The sequence below is a fragment of the Rhea americana genome, unplaced genomic scaffold, assembly GCF_003343005.1.
Source record: "Rhea americana isolate MKP2758 unplaced genomic scaffold, rheAme1 scaffold_626, whole genome shotgun sequence".
In the NCBI taxonomy this organism is placed as follows: domain Eukaryota; kingdom Metazoa; phylum Chordata; class Aves; order Rheiformes; family Rheidae; genus Rhea; species Rhea americana.
This window is the reverse complement of record NW_028186786.1, coordinates 54,719-67,956: the sequence shown is the minus strand read 5'-3', so window position 1 is coordinate 67,956 and position 13,238 is coordinate 54,719. Positions and strand designations below refer to the sequence as shown.

General features: G+C 51.7%; 1 protein-coding gene across 1 annotated transcript in view; it reads right to left on the bottom strand.

Annotated features, from left to right (window-relative positions):
* Nucleotides 1-680: 680 nt before the first annotated feature.
* CACNA1S (calcium voltage-gated channel subunit alpha1 S) overlaps nt 681-13,238 on the bottom strand; it is a 47,992-nt gene continuing 35,434 nt past the window's right edge. The window contains exons 30-44 of the mRNA XM_085320288.1: nt 11,505-11,633; nt 10,754-10,819; nt 10,485-10,576; nt 9,832-9,991; nt 9,086-9,213; nt 8,503-8,599; nt 7,303-7,405; nt 5,963-6,064; nt 5,715-5,839; nt 4,622-4,750; nt 3,636-3,835; nt 2,763-2,839; nt 2,199-2,308; nt 1,214-1,330; nt 681-941 (exon numbers count right to left, since the gene is read on the bottom strand). Coding sequence (XP_085176414.1) covers nt 681-941; nt 1,214-1,330; nt 2,199-2,308; nt 2,763-2,839; nt 3,636-3,835; nt 4,622-4,750; nt 5,715-5,839; nt 5,963-6,064; nt 7,303-7,405; nt 8,503-8,599; nt 9,086-9,213; nt 9,832-9,991; nt 10,485-10,576; nt 10,754-10,819; nt 11,505-11,633 — 1,896 coding nt within the window. The remainder of the gene's footprint in view (nt 942-1,213; nt 1,331-2,198; nt 2,309-2,762; nt 2,840-3,635; nt 3,836-4,621; nt 4,751-5,714; nt 5,840-5,962; nt 6,065-7,302; nt 7,406-8,502; nt 8,600-9,085; nt 9,214-9,831; nt 9,992-10,484; nt 10,577-10,753; nt 10,820-11,504; nt 11,634-13,238) is intronic.

The following is a 13,238-nucleotide window of genomic DNA, read 5'->3' as shown; positions in this document are numbered from 1 at the left end:
ACTAGCTCTACTTGGAGAACTAGCACAATGCTCATATCCAATTGCTCTGCACCAGCCCAAGGCAGATATACCCCGAAGCCATGTTCCTCTGACAGCACTCATCCAGCTCCCCACAGGAAAAGGTCAGCTGTAAGCAAGAGAAGTAGAGCTCTAGGTCCATCTGCTGGGTGCTGGCTCCTGGAATGCCAAGAGCCACCCAGAGTTTGGCACTCCCAAAATGGTTGGTTAGGGTGTGAGCTCCCCAAATCAGGGGCAGATCTCTGTCAGCAACCTGGGGGTGGAGGCTGTCATGTGAATTATTGCCAGATCTGATTAAATATGGTCTGTCATTTGCAGTTCCCTCCCCAGGTTGGGGTAAGCTGGCAAGCAGCCTTTGGCACTGGCCAGGTTGGCAAAGGAAAGAGATGACAGGGTCATCCATGCGGTAACATAACAGGAGGATTTTAATGACCCATTCAGCTCTTGTAAGACCTTGCTGGCACGGTGTTGTCCTGAGTTGTCACCAATATCCCAGAGACCTGGCTCAAATATCCTCCTGCTGCTGGGCAGAGAGCTGCCCCTCCCCTGCCCTGGGACAGAACACAGTCAGCCCCAAGAGAGAGGGAGAAGCATGACATTTACCCAGCAACCCCCCCACAAGCATCTGAAAGAGGCTGTGCCCATTGGGCAGCACTGACAGCTCACAGGAAAGTGATGGAAATGGTCTCCTGGGAGGTGGCTGCACTGAGCCCCTGGGAGATAGGTGGTAATGCATCCAAGGTGTCCTGGTGGTCGGAGCAGATTTCCATGCCCTGAAGGTTTTCTTTTTGCTTCAGTAGCTCCACAGCTGCCTTCTCCACTTCGCTCACCTCCAGTTGGCTGCTAGCCACCATCTCGTCCCTGGTCAGTGCTACAAAGGATGGGTCACGGGCCAGAGCTGCAAGGCCCCCAGAGATAAGAGCCTGGAGACAGCAGTGGAGGATGGGGTCACAGCTCAGATTGTGCTCAGTCTGTAGCAAAGAGCCCCTGCCTGCAGGCTGCCCATCCCCTCTGCCTTTACTTTTCTCCCCTCTGTGCTGGCACATAAATGCTGTTCATGCTCGTGGCTAAGCTTTGGCCTCCAGCCCCCTCCTTGACAGGAGCATGGCAGCCCCCCCCCGCCCACCACCACCAATCCCTTTCATTTTCTGGCAGCCCTTCCTTGCCCTCTGCCAGGCTCCTGCCCCTGCCTTACCTCCTGGATGAGGAAGGTGATGGCTGAGGTGGAAATTGCATTTGGGTCACTGCTTTGACCTTGCTGGCACACTGAGCTGGACACTGTTCTCTCCACAGAATCAAACTCTCCAGGCAACTGGGTGAAAGGAGCGAAAAGATGCACCCAGAGCTTGAGCAATGTTAAAGGGAAAGCCCTACTTTGTTAATATGGGGACAGCAGGTACTATCCCTCAGCCTGGACAAATACTCCCATCCTCCTGGAGCTCTGCCCAGCAAAGGAACCACCAGGGTCATGGGGGCAGAGAGAGTGGAGAACCAATCCCAATCCACCAGTTTGCTTAGGCACTGAGGCAGGAAATCTGCTCGAAGCCCCAGGATGAAGAGTGGTAATGTGGAGGGAACTCTAGGGCTCCCCACTCCAGCCAAGAGGGATGAGAGCTAGAGATGGGCACCCTGCCCTGAGCAAGGGCCTGGCTGTCCTCAGCGTGTAGCCAGGGACAGGAATATGGCACTGCTCAGCCTTCTCACATCTACTGGCAGAGTCTTGGGGCTCCTTCAACGAATCTGTCTACTGGGATATCTCAGTGCACAGTGAGGGCATGTAAGCACCTGTTTCCTCTGGCATGCTGCCCCTACAAAAGGGACTGGCTATCTACAGCCTGTCAGTTAGAGCAGTGAAGGAGTAACCCTGACCCCTACTTCTTACTGTCCTGGCTCTGAAGGCAGTGGGGAAGCCAGAAAGTTACTGCTGGGAAAAGAGAGCTTTAAGTTTTCCCAGCTTGGAAGAATGTCCTGAGCTCACTGCAGTAACTGAGTCAGGAGGACTGGCTCATTCCCCATGCTGATCACAAATGGCAGTCCCAGCTAAGCTGGGATCTTGGCTGGGGAGCATCAGGGACTGGGTGCCTCTGCAGCTTGGCAGTGTTGGCCTTTCCTAGGGAGGGAGGCAGGTTCAGCCCACATCCCCTACATTGCTGTCTCTGGAAACACATTGTCTCCGTTACCTCCTGGGGTAGAACATGCAGCCCTGATGATGGGCAGCCCCCAAAAGTGGCCACTTGCCTCCTGCTCAGTCTCTGCTGCAGCCTCTCCATGCAGAAGGTGTTGTTATGCTCTAATGGAGGGAAAGGGAGGATATTAGGTGGGCACAAGAGCAAAGATACCACTGCCATTTCAGAAGGTATCAGCTGGGAAAGGGTTAACTAGACTGGAGGAAAGAAAGGGTTTAGGGGCAGTGGGACAGAGCAAGACCCCTGCCTGTCTACTCCCCCATGCTTGCTCCTCACACCGGCCAAAGAAGAAGTCATATCTGTCTGTGGAAATGAGCATAGCCTTGTGGCTCTACCGGCTTGGGGGTCACCAGCCCTCCCACAACCYGAGGCATCTGGCTCCACACTCTATCATTCTTGAGGGTAGAAATGCATGGAAGAGATGGGGAATTTATCTGCAAATTACTGGGGGCTGTGTGTCCTCCTGCTGTCTGCTGAGGAGCCAGCCCCTTCCTGGTGCCTTGTCCCCCAGGGACTAATACAAATCTTCCCCAGGATAGAAACAATGCTGAAACTCACCTGACGCTGGAGACAGGCATGGCTGCCTGGGTGCAGTTAGTACCTTTTGCCTGAGCAACTCATCCTCGTACTTCACCCTGGCAGGGGCAGGGAAGCAGGTTAGTCTGAGGGATGCAGCCCTCCCTGTCTTCTCTACCCAGAGGGGACACAGCTCAGAGGGGCAGACCAGGAGGAGTGTCTCAGTTGGACGAACAGGGTGGAGACCACAGAAGTAGGAAGAATTACGTCCTTTTACATTTGTAACCCTTGTCTGTACCCCAGACTGCTCCAGCCTTTCTGTACCCCATGCTCAGGCAGGGACTGGTGGCTGGGGGGCACAGAGCTTCCTGAACATCACCTCTTCTGCCACCTCAGCCTGGGTTTTGGCACACAGAGATTGCAGGAAGAAGGGGAAAAGAGTCTTTCCTGCATTTTCTGGAGCTCCGTTGTCTAGCTAGATACTAGTGCCACCAAGACAAAGGAAAAGACAAAGGAAGGGAAGGGCACTTAGGGGAGCCACAAACACAGATGTATGGAGACATCTGTGTCCTGAGGATGTCTCTGTGAGTCCCAGGCTGGAGCTGGGATTGGAGAGAGGTGTCTGCCCTCACTGCCTTCTTGCTTGGGACCCTACTTCATGCTTTGAGGGCTGAATTTCTTCACAAAGGACTCATGTCCATGGAGCCACTTTCAGGCTAGTGTCTAGCATTCAGTTACTCTCTTCAGGGCCCAATTTGCCTCACTGGTGGAATCAGTCATTTCTCTAGATCTTACCTGGGCAAGATCAACGCACAATCCATCACTGGCACAGCAGGGCTGTGAGCAGGGCAGGGTGCAGCATCTTGCCCTTCCTCCAGCCTCACCATGCTCACATTGAGGCTCACCAACTCTTACCCTTCCAATGAATTGTTGTTGTTGGCATTGTTGACATTCGTGTTGCCTTCCTGGGGAAAGTCATCAAGAAAGACAGGGGAGTCGAGATCTTCGCTGCCCACCTCGGTGAACTGCAGGGGTCTCTGGCTGGCCACATGGGGCTGCAGGGGACTGCTCCGCTCCAGGAAGGTGTCAACTTGGCCAAATAGGCCGCCTGTCCTCTGCAACCAACAAAGAACATATAAGATCAAGCATGAAGCTCTGGTCTGCTCTACGATGAGGAATAAGGCCATGGSAAAAGACACATCTGGATGCTCAGAAGAACACCATTCTCTCTGATAACCTCTCTGCCAGAGCCTTCTGTATTGCATGGTGTCAAGAACTTCTCTGTCTGGGTGGGGATACTGAGGCACTAAGAAGTGACATGATAAGCCCTATGATGTCACACAGCAGTGTTGGGATGAGAGCCTCCAGCTCCATGTGATGACAAATTCTGCCATCTCTATGGGGCACTGAACTTGTGAGACCTTTGTACACAGTAGGAGCCTCTGTGATACCACTGTGGCTGAAGCTGTCTCGCACATTTTTCATGAGTGCAGATAGAATCTGTCTCCATTGTGGTAATGGTGACACCTGAGCTACCCTATCTCAGCCTGGAAGGAAGTGTGGATGGGTGTGACACAAAGTTGCAGGTCAATATCCAGCATATGCATGCCCTACATAAGCAGAACCATTTTACAGAGGCAAGAAGCATGTTGCCCAGTGTAGTAATACAATGACTAAACCAGAGTGTCCTGACGTCTAGGTAGGGGAAGGAAGCGTTGATCCAGCCTTGGCGGCTCATGTGGTTTTTCATGACCAGGCTTGCCTACGGGGACTATGCTATACCTGCTGGTGGCCAAACTGACCCACTGGTGGACCACCAACACATGGAAATGAGGGATGACTAACACCAAGTACCCCTCAGCCCTGCTGGGCATCTGAGGTGTCCTGAAGGCTGTGCTCACTCTATATATCCCTTCTTCCATGGCAGCCTCCACCATTGCTCTCTCTAGCTCCTCCTCAGCTGTCAGGTCCCCAGAGATGGCCCGACGGATTTCAGGGGCAGCTTCTTCTTCGATGCTCCTGAGCCCAGCCTGGTAGGGAAAAGGAGGCATGGTTGGGTATGGTTTGGCCCCACTACCCTTCTCTCTTTGGACTTTGGAGAAGGAAACACAATGAACCCCACTCTCTTGGTTCCCAGATCATGCTGCCATGACAAATCCCTTACCAGGGCCAGGCCACGTATTGCTCTGCAGCTACCTGACACTGTATTTGGTGAAGCAGCTTCTGGGCAAATGCAGCCCCACAAAGGGTTTTGCTAAGGACAGTCTGAAGAAAGGTCAGGTTGATGTTGCCCAAGACTAGTCATGTCTTTGTCCTTACTTTGACAGCATCTGAGCTGGGGCCGTGGTTCATTTCCCCACTCTGCACTCTTTGGGCCTCATCTTTTATTACTACAAGTAATTTCCTCACCAAAAGAAGGTAAGATGAGGCCAGGAACATCTCTGTAGCTTTGGCTGAACACATAAAGTTCTCTTTTCCCATCCCACCCTAATGGCACCCTTCACGGTTGCCTGTGCAGACTTCTCTGACTCTACAGCAGTTCCCGTCCAAGATGATGCACACCAACCCCTCTCCAACTAATGATGTACCAACTAAGATGTGTAGAGAACTAGGCACCCAAGACTGTCAGTATCATGGTCAAGATCAGGAAATGGAGAAGGACTTGGCATTGGAGAAGAGTTAGTGGGTAAGCAGATGGATGAAGAGAGTTCAACTTTGATCTGAGCTAAGTGTTTGCAGGTCTTACAACTGCTTCATAGAGTCTTCTCTATGACAAGAGTCAGCAGAGGGGGAGACAGAAAACTTTTTTGCTTGCCTAAGGGACAAAGGTGCCATGTGTCATCCCAGCCCTGTCTCTCCATGTCACCCTGGACTCTCCTGAGCTGGAGAAAGCCCCTTCTCATATTTACGAACTCCACCATGCCCTCTACAGCCCTAGGCACCATCTGCCCCCAGGATGAGTCACCCCTCCACCACCACTCCATAACTCTCAACCTGGATCTCCACAGCGTTCTTTTTGGGCCGGTAACCATAATACTCCTCCTGACGCTTCATGAACTTCCTGAAATGCTCTTGGATGAGGAATGTAGCATAGAATTTACCCACTGTCACCTCGTCATCTGGAGGGGAGAAAGCCAACCTGATAACATGGCCTAACAAAAAGCTCTGAAGAGCCCAGAAGAGCTGAGACCCCCAGTAAGGGGCAGGGGAGGGGGAGGAGGGAATGCCACCAGGGAACATACCTCCAATAGGAGGGATGACCTGATCCAAAAGCTTCATACTTGTTCGCTTCCAGATTTTCTTGATAATGGCTCTGAGCTCCTCATTGGCCTGCTCAAAGTTACCTGTGAGGAAAGCGAGCAGGGATGGAGTAGCTTTTCCCCAGTGGACCATGGACATGAACAAAGCTAAAGTATGTGAGAACCTGTCCAGACTCGTGCAGGGTGTGCACTCCTCCCCGACCTCCCTCCCAGGCAAAAATTAGTTTTTTTAAGAATGCGGCTTTGAATTTAGCAAAATGACATTAACTACAGGGTGAGTCCCAGTAAACAGCAAATGGGTGGAATGTTAGTGCAAGCTTCTCAGTTCTCTATCTGGTCTGGTGGTCAACAACAAATCTCTACTTTCCCTTCAGTACTCTCCTTGACTTCATTATTTCTGTCAGCTTGCAATCCTGGGCTATCCTCAGGTATGCTCTGAAATTTCCTGTGCTCCTCACAATGCTGTCTGCATTTTGTTGAGGGCTCTGTTTCCCAATGTCCTTTCTCACCTGAGCCAAAAGGAAGATACACATGCACTGCCACTGGAAGATGTCAGATCCAGATGGACCCCCACTACTCAGCCTCATCTCCTGCCAGAGATGGCTGCCCCAGCCCTGCTGCAGAGCTGCTTGTGTGATTGCTGTCAAACCCAGAACCATGGAAACAAGCTAGCATGGTGCATTCCCAAAGAAGGGCTTTGCAAGCTCCACTGCTGGCAAGGAAGGGAGTGAGTGAACTTTTCCTAAGCAAATTCAAAGAGGATCCTCCCTCTAGCCCTTCCATTTCAGTATGAGATAATAAATACATATGGAGATGCAAATCTGGAGCAGGCAGTACTGTGATGGGTGTGGAAGAGGATCAGATCAGTGTGGGAAGGGAGCCTGGCATCTGTTACTGCAGCAGGGATGGGAATTGGGTCAGAACATCTCCTGAGCTGTTCAGGGTGAAGTTATCTAGCTGGGGTGGCGCTGGTTTGCTTTTTGGGGATGTGACATATATATATATATGTGACATGTATATATATACATACATATATATATATATATATATATATGTATGTATGTATATATATACACACACAACTTAAAAATGTCTTCCAGCCTTGACTTGAGCAGTGCAAGTCATGCATGTGACCATAGTTCCTGATCCAGGGAAATAATGGTACAAAGCTGAGGGGGGTGTTGGAAATTTGCAGTAAAGATTCTAACCCAACAGAGAAGGATCCCTGTGGTTCTTGGCAGAAAAGGTATAAATAGCACCCTCTATCACAGGGAGAAGGCTCTCCTGGTCAGGTAATAGAGGCAGACAGAAGCATCCTTTACCTTCTGTCTTGATCTTGAGGGCTGTCCTCACCAGTGCAAAGAGGGTTGCGTTGAAGGTGACAGTGCCATCGCTGTTCAGGGGCATGTTCATACACACCAGACGCTGTGCAACAGATCGACAATCATGTCCCCAGTTGACTGGAGCAGGCTGGTACCTCTTTGCAAACATGCAGCCTGTCTTGGCAGGAGTGCAGCTACAGCCCCTCACACGGGTGTGAGAGACTCTGCATGGAGTGATGCGTCTCACTCTGAGCTGTGAGCCAAGGAGCCCTCCCAGCTCTGGCCACTAAAGTCAGGCCAGCTGGACTCTGCACCATTCCTTGGCACCACACAGGCCAGAGAGAGACATCACTCCTCCTAATCAGCTAAACCAGATCAAGATGGAGGAGGCTTAGATTAGACCTACGGAAATAACTCAACCTATGGGTCCTCAGTGCTACAGGATGAGTTGGAAGGAGAGTACCTGGCATTGCTTTCAGAGCAAGAAGGGAGTTGTTCTAGGTTACACTCCATCCTCCAAGAATTTCATCAGGCTGCTGTGATTTGGGGATCAAGCCCCCTAACAAGTTTGCCCAAGACCCACAAGGGTTCATACCAGTGAAGTTACCCTGAGTTATGTCCTGCTGAACATGGTTTTCATATGAGCTTCAGACAGGCCCTGGCTTTGTGCTGTATGAGCTAAGTTGGGGAAAAGATTCTCAAGCCTGCGGAGTAGGAGTCTCCAGCTTCTTTGGTGCTATTGTCTTTTGGAGACAATCCTCTATGGCCGAGGCAATGTACCAGGTTAATCAGGCCCAGCATTGCCCTCCTGCCCCAGGCGGGATCTGGAGCATCATTGCTCTGAAAGCTGAAAGCACTGCAGAGATCTGGAGCATTGTGGCTCAGAAATTCCTCTGCACTGAGGGCCAGAGACGAGGCCACTATAGCTATGTCCTGTGGTGCTAAGATAAGAACTGGCAGGTGCTTCTCTTCAGGACCCTGAAATGCATCAATTCCAGCCAAATTAAAGCATCTCTATTTGCTCCCCAAAGATTTCTCCCTATAAAACACTAGAGATCAGATCATGAGCATAATTTATGAAACTGGAAATGTGATTGGATTCTTGATTTCAGCCCCTCTGGTGAGGCAAGAAAGGATGCAGAAACAGCCTAGGAAAGGTGCCCCTATGCCCACTAACCAAGCCATCCCCTTGGCTGTTACCTTACAAGCTACACGATGTGGGCAGAACTTCCCAAAGCCCAAGGGAGGCTGGATACGTCTCAGCAGAGTCACCACATCAAGGTGTTTGATCCTGCCCCTGTGGGAGGCAACAAACTGCATCAGTAGTGTGGATGGGAGACACAGTGGGACACAGCTGTGTGGGAGGGGATGGGTTAGTTTGTCTCCTTGGCCTGCCCCGTGCTCCTTCAGTGGGAAATCCCTTCGCTTTCCTGCACTTCTTGGGGAGAGCAACTGTTTCCCATGGCACTAGACAGCAGATTGTGCTGTAGAGTGGGAGGAGTTGGTAGCATCATTGAGGCTGGATGAGGAGAGTGTTGGAAATCTCATGGCTCCAAACGTGATGATGGTTAGCATCTTCCCTGGGACATGCTGGACAAGCTGGCAAACTGCATTCATTTCTCAGAGGCTGGGACCTAACTCTTAGACACTGCCACAGCTAGCACCGCGGTACCTGTCTCAGGGATTGCAGCAGAGGGAACAGCTCATCCCTGGCCTCTCTGACACACTCCACACAGACTGTCCCTTGATCAYCACTCACTCCATGCCATGCAGGATCACTCACTTGGCCTCAGGGTCGTACTCAGCCCAGATCCGTTTGAACTCATCCAGGTGATGAGGCCCAAGGATGGACCAGTCACGTGTGAGGTAGTCAAAGTTGTCCATGATGACAGCCACAAAGAGATTAATGATCTGAGGGCAGATGAGCAGGTGTGAAGGACATCAGATCAGGACACGATCATGCATGCAGTGAGTCTCCACGTAGAAGGGCAGCAATATCCCTTGTGACTCAGAGCACAGAGCAGGGCGGCACTGCCCATGTGGCGCTGACCAGGGCAATGGGAAACTAAAGGCAGACAAGGGTCAGTTCAAGGGTGAGAAGGGGTTTGAGAGCCTCCTGGAGTCTGTGGATGCTGTAGAATGTCCCATGCATGGAAAGGCCTTCTGCCCTAGCCCTGGCTACAGTGAGCACAGGGCAGCTCTTCCCTCCCCACCCTTACAGGAGACACCCTCACATCAGGCACTAAACAAATGATCTATTCATCTGGACAGCAGCACACTGGAGGGCTGTGGCAAGGATCTACCTGGAGGTCTTGGGCCCCATGGGAGTGTGGGTGCCAGGTTTACACCGTAGGCTGGGGGATGATGTCTCTGGGAAGAGGGTGCTATGGGGTCAACTCTGTGAGATGCTTGGCCATCTGAGCACCCAGGAGCTACCTGGGACTGAGAGTGGGGTGCCAAGGGATGCCCCAGGTTGAGTGTGAGACTGTTCCCCGTCATAATGCAGGGCCCAGCGAGAGAAAGGTGTACCAGGAAGGCGCAGAGCATGTAGAAGCTGATGAAATAGAAGTAGGCGAAGCTCGTGCCGCAGGTATACTCCTCTCCCTCAGCAAAGTCTGACTCAGGATCACACAGCTTCCCATAGCTGCAGGCCAGTAGGATCTCCTGCCAGGCCTCCCCTGTCGCGCACCTGAGGAGAGGGGATGCTAGCTGGTTTCTGCCCTGTGCAGGATGTGCTCTGGGCTTGTAGGGAGGTCTGCAGCTAGCCAGTGCATAGGGAGCTTCTGGGAAAGGAGCAGTCAGGATTCCAGGGTTTACTTTCTAGCTTGGGGGTTTGAGTAGCATCTGTTGAAAGCTTTCAAGTGATCTGTTTGGGACTAAGGGAAGCCTTGAGCTGAGCTCTTGCTTCTTCTTGAGTTTCTTGAAATTAAAATCCAATTTGGGAAAGAAACATTCAGAACAGAAAACTGAAAGTGCCCCCTTTCTCCTCCAGCTCAGCCACACTAGACAAACCAACAGCCATTCCTGAAGTGCTTCCATTGCTACATGACATTTTTCTGCGGGGGAAAAAACAAATCCAATACAAAAATACTGATCTCCTCACTCCAAACTGGTGTGCAGCTGTGGGAGAGTTTGAGACCAGCTCTTACCCAAAGTTGCCTGCCTGACAAGAAAAGACCAACCTGAAGAGCAGCAACACAGCTTGTGGGAAGGTTTGGAAGTTGTTGTTCCGGTTGATCTGGGTACCATCCACCATAGCAATCTTCCCAAACATCTGAAAATCACACTGTCAGGTCCCCCGCACCCTTCCCATGCAAATTCCCTGGAGTGCCTGGCAGAGTACCTGGTTTCTATGTGTCTGCCCTCCTCACCCCTCCCCACACCTCTTCAGATGCTACCAGGCTCAGAGTGGCTGTTCAAAACCAAATCCCAACTCTGCYCCTCTCCTTACCTGCATCCCAATCACAGCATAGATGAAGAAAAGCATCACAATCAACAGGGCAACATAGGGCAGAGCCTGTAATAAAAAGATCACAGGTCATGTGAGGCAATAGTCCCATATCAAGGCAGTCTGAAGACAATAGATTTGGTCTGATTGGGTCTGGAGGTACTGCTTGGGGCTGGCAGTCAGGCCTCCATGTGGGGAGGGAGTTTACAGTTTACTTTCTGCCTATTCCTCTAACCATCCCCCTGCCAGTCCCATTAGCTGGTTCTTATGCATGGAAGGCTTGTGTCAAGCTCCAAGGGAGTACTGGGTCACCGCAGCTGGGATGAAGGCTGAATAGGCCTGGGAGATGATCAGAGCTGAGGAAGCTGCCCAGACTCAGGGACTGGTGCAGTGTGTCCCTGAGCTGCCCATTTGATGTAGTGTCCCAGCCTTGCTGGGCCCAGGGCTGATGCCCAATGGTATTTCCCTGCCTGTTTTGTCAGCCATTAGGGGACACCCAGAGATGTCTCATCCTCCAAAACATGCTGATGTCAGCCTGAGAAAACCCACTCAGATACTCTCAGCCATGCAGACAATGGTGTTGTACATGGTGCAGACCCCCTGCTCCAATTTGAAGCCAGCAGCCTGTGACTAAACAAGCTTTGCTCCTCTGCCTGTCTAGAGAGATTGTTAGCCCAGTTCACCTCAGAATCAAAGCCTGCTGCCAGTCCATGGCACATGCATGTCTAGGAGGGGAGAGCTGTCCTTTACACACCTGGAATGACTTGATGAAGGTCCACAGGAGAGTCCTGACACCTTCTCCCCGGCTCAGCAGCTTCACCAACCGCATCACCCGGAAAAGCCGAAAAAAAGTGATGGAGACGCGGGAGTTGTCATCAGAGTCCTGCAGGCAGACCACAACACTTGGAGGGCAGTGGGTGCTGATGCCTTCAGGCAGATAAGGRTGGGAGCAGGCCCTGGGGGCAAAAGGGCAGCAAGAACCCTCCTCCAGGTACAAGTCATGCTCCCTGAGACCCTTGCCTGTATGGAGGACCAAACAGTGATGGTGATGAGCTGACATTTTCCCCTCAGCCTCCACGTAAGTTCACCTCGCCAGCTCTGCTATCTCACATTTCAACCCACCCTGGACTTCCCAGGGGCCAGCTATTTACATATATTAGAGAAATCCTGTTAGCTAGGGGGATGGGACACTTCAGGTAGAAAGACATGATGCAATGCAGGTTAGGGAGAGCTGTGCAGTTCACCACATGCCAAACAGGGCCACCCAAAGATAGATTATGGTCCCTCCTGGCTCTTGTGAGCTAGGTACTATTTTGGACCTTCCCACCCCAGCTGTCTGTTTCAGGATCTCCATGCCTGCCTGGTGCTGCATGGGTCCAGTATGTCCCTGTCCCCCCTCCCCTCCCAGCTCTCCCTCAAAAGGTACCCTGTGCCCAGGATGGTTGCTGCCTCTCCCACTGCTCTCCCTAGTCTTCCAAGACTTCAGTGCTGCCTGTCTGAACTACATTATTCCTAACCCCCAACACACTGGTTCCTGGTTATTTCAGGGCAACAAAACCACAACCTTAAACATTCCCACTAGCAGCTCAAACTTCCTCAGCTTAACATTTCTGAGTTCCCAGGGCCCCACTGGAAAACACTGTCTCCCCTCAACACATCTCCTTATTTTGACTTTCTCTTTTCCAGTATACAAGAGCTTCCCAGCAAAAATGGTGATCAGGAACATCTGTACCCCCTCAGGGTTCCTCAGGGTGCTCAGGGGAGGTCCAGTGTGCCCTCCATAGAGTCAACAGCACCAGGGCTCAGGGAACCCTGAGAACAGGCATTGTGGATTGCTGGCCTGTGGGATTTCCTTCACCAATTCTCAGCAGTGCACAGGTTCTAAATATTTGCCAGAGCTGRGTCCTTCCATGGCCTTGTGCCTCCCTACGTGTGTGAACCCTGAATGTGAGTCACATGCTGAAATCAGCCTCCAGCAGGGCCTGGAGATACACCAGACTGGTGTTTGACCTTGAGCTTCCTCTCTCCCCATGCAGCCTAATCAGACAGTGATCAGTACAGTCACAAAACCACAGCAAGAGACCTGTGAGAATCCTCTCAGGGGGACCAAAAACCTGGAGACTAGCATCTGGGAATGGGAAACAGTCACAACAACCCAGCTTAGCAGGGACATGCTCAAAGGATGCAGCCTACCTTCCAGGGCATCTGGAGGCTCCTTGCCCCTACTCAGCAGGAGCAGAGGATAGTAGGCCCTCAGGTAAAGAAATCCAGTAAGATCTAAAGACTGGAGCTGATCAGAAGAATCTCTACCTACCCCAGCATGGTTAGCATCAGGCACAGTACAAGGCGATCACTGCCTATCATGAGATGTGCTGTCAGCCAGCTTTTCCCATCTTTGCATCCCAGTACTTGGACTTTCCTCTGAGCCAACCCAGAGTAGCAGTGACACCCCGGCCTACTGCACCCCAGAGTACTCAGTAACCCCCAT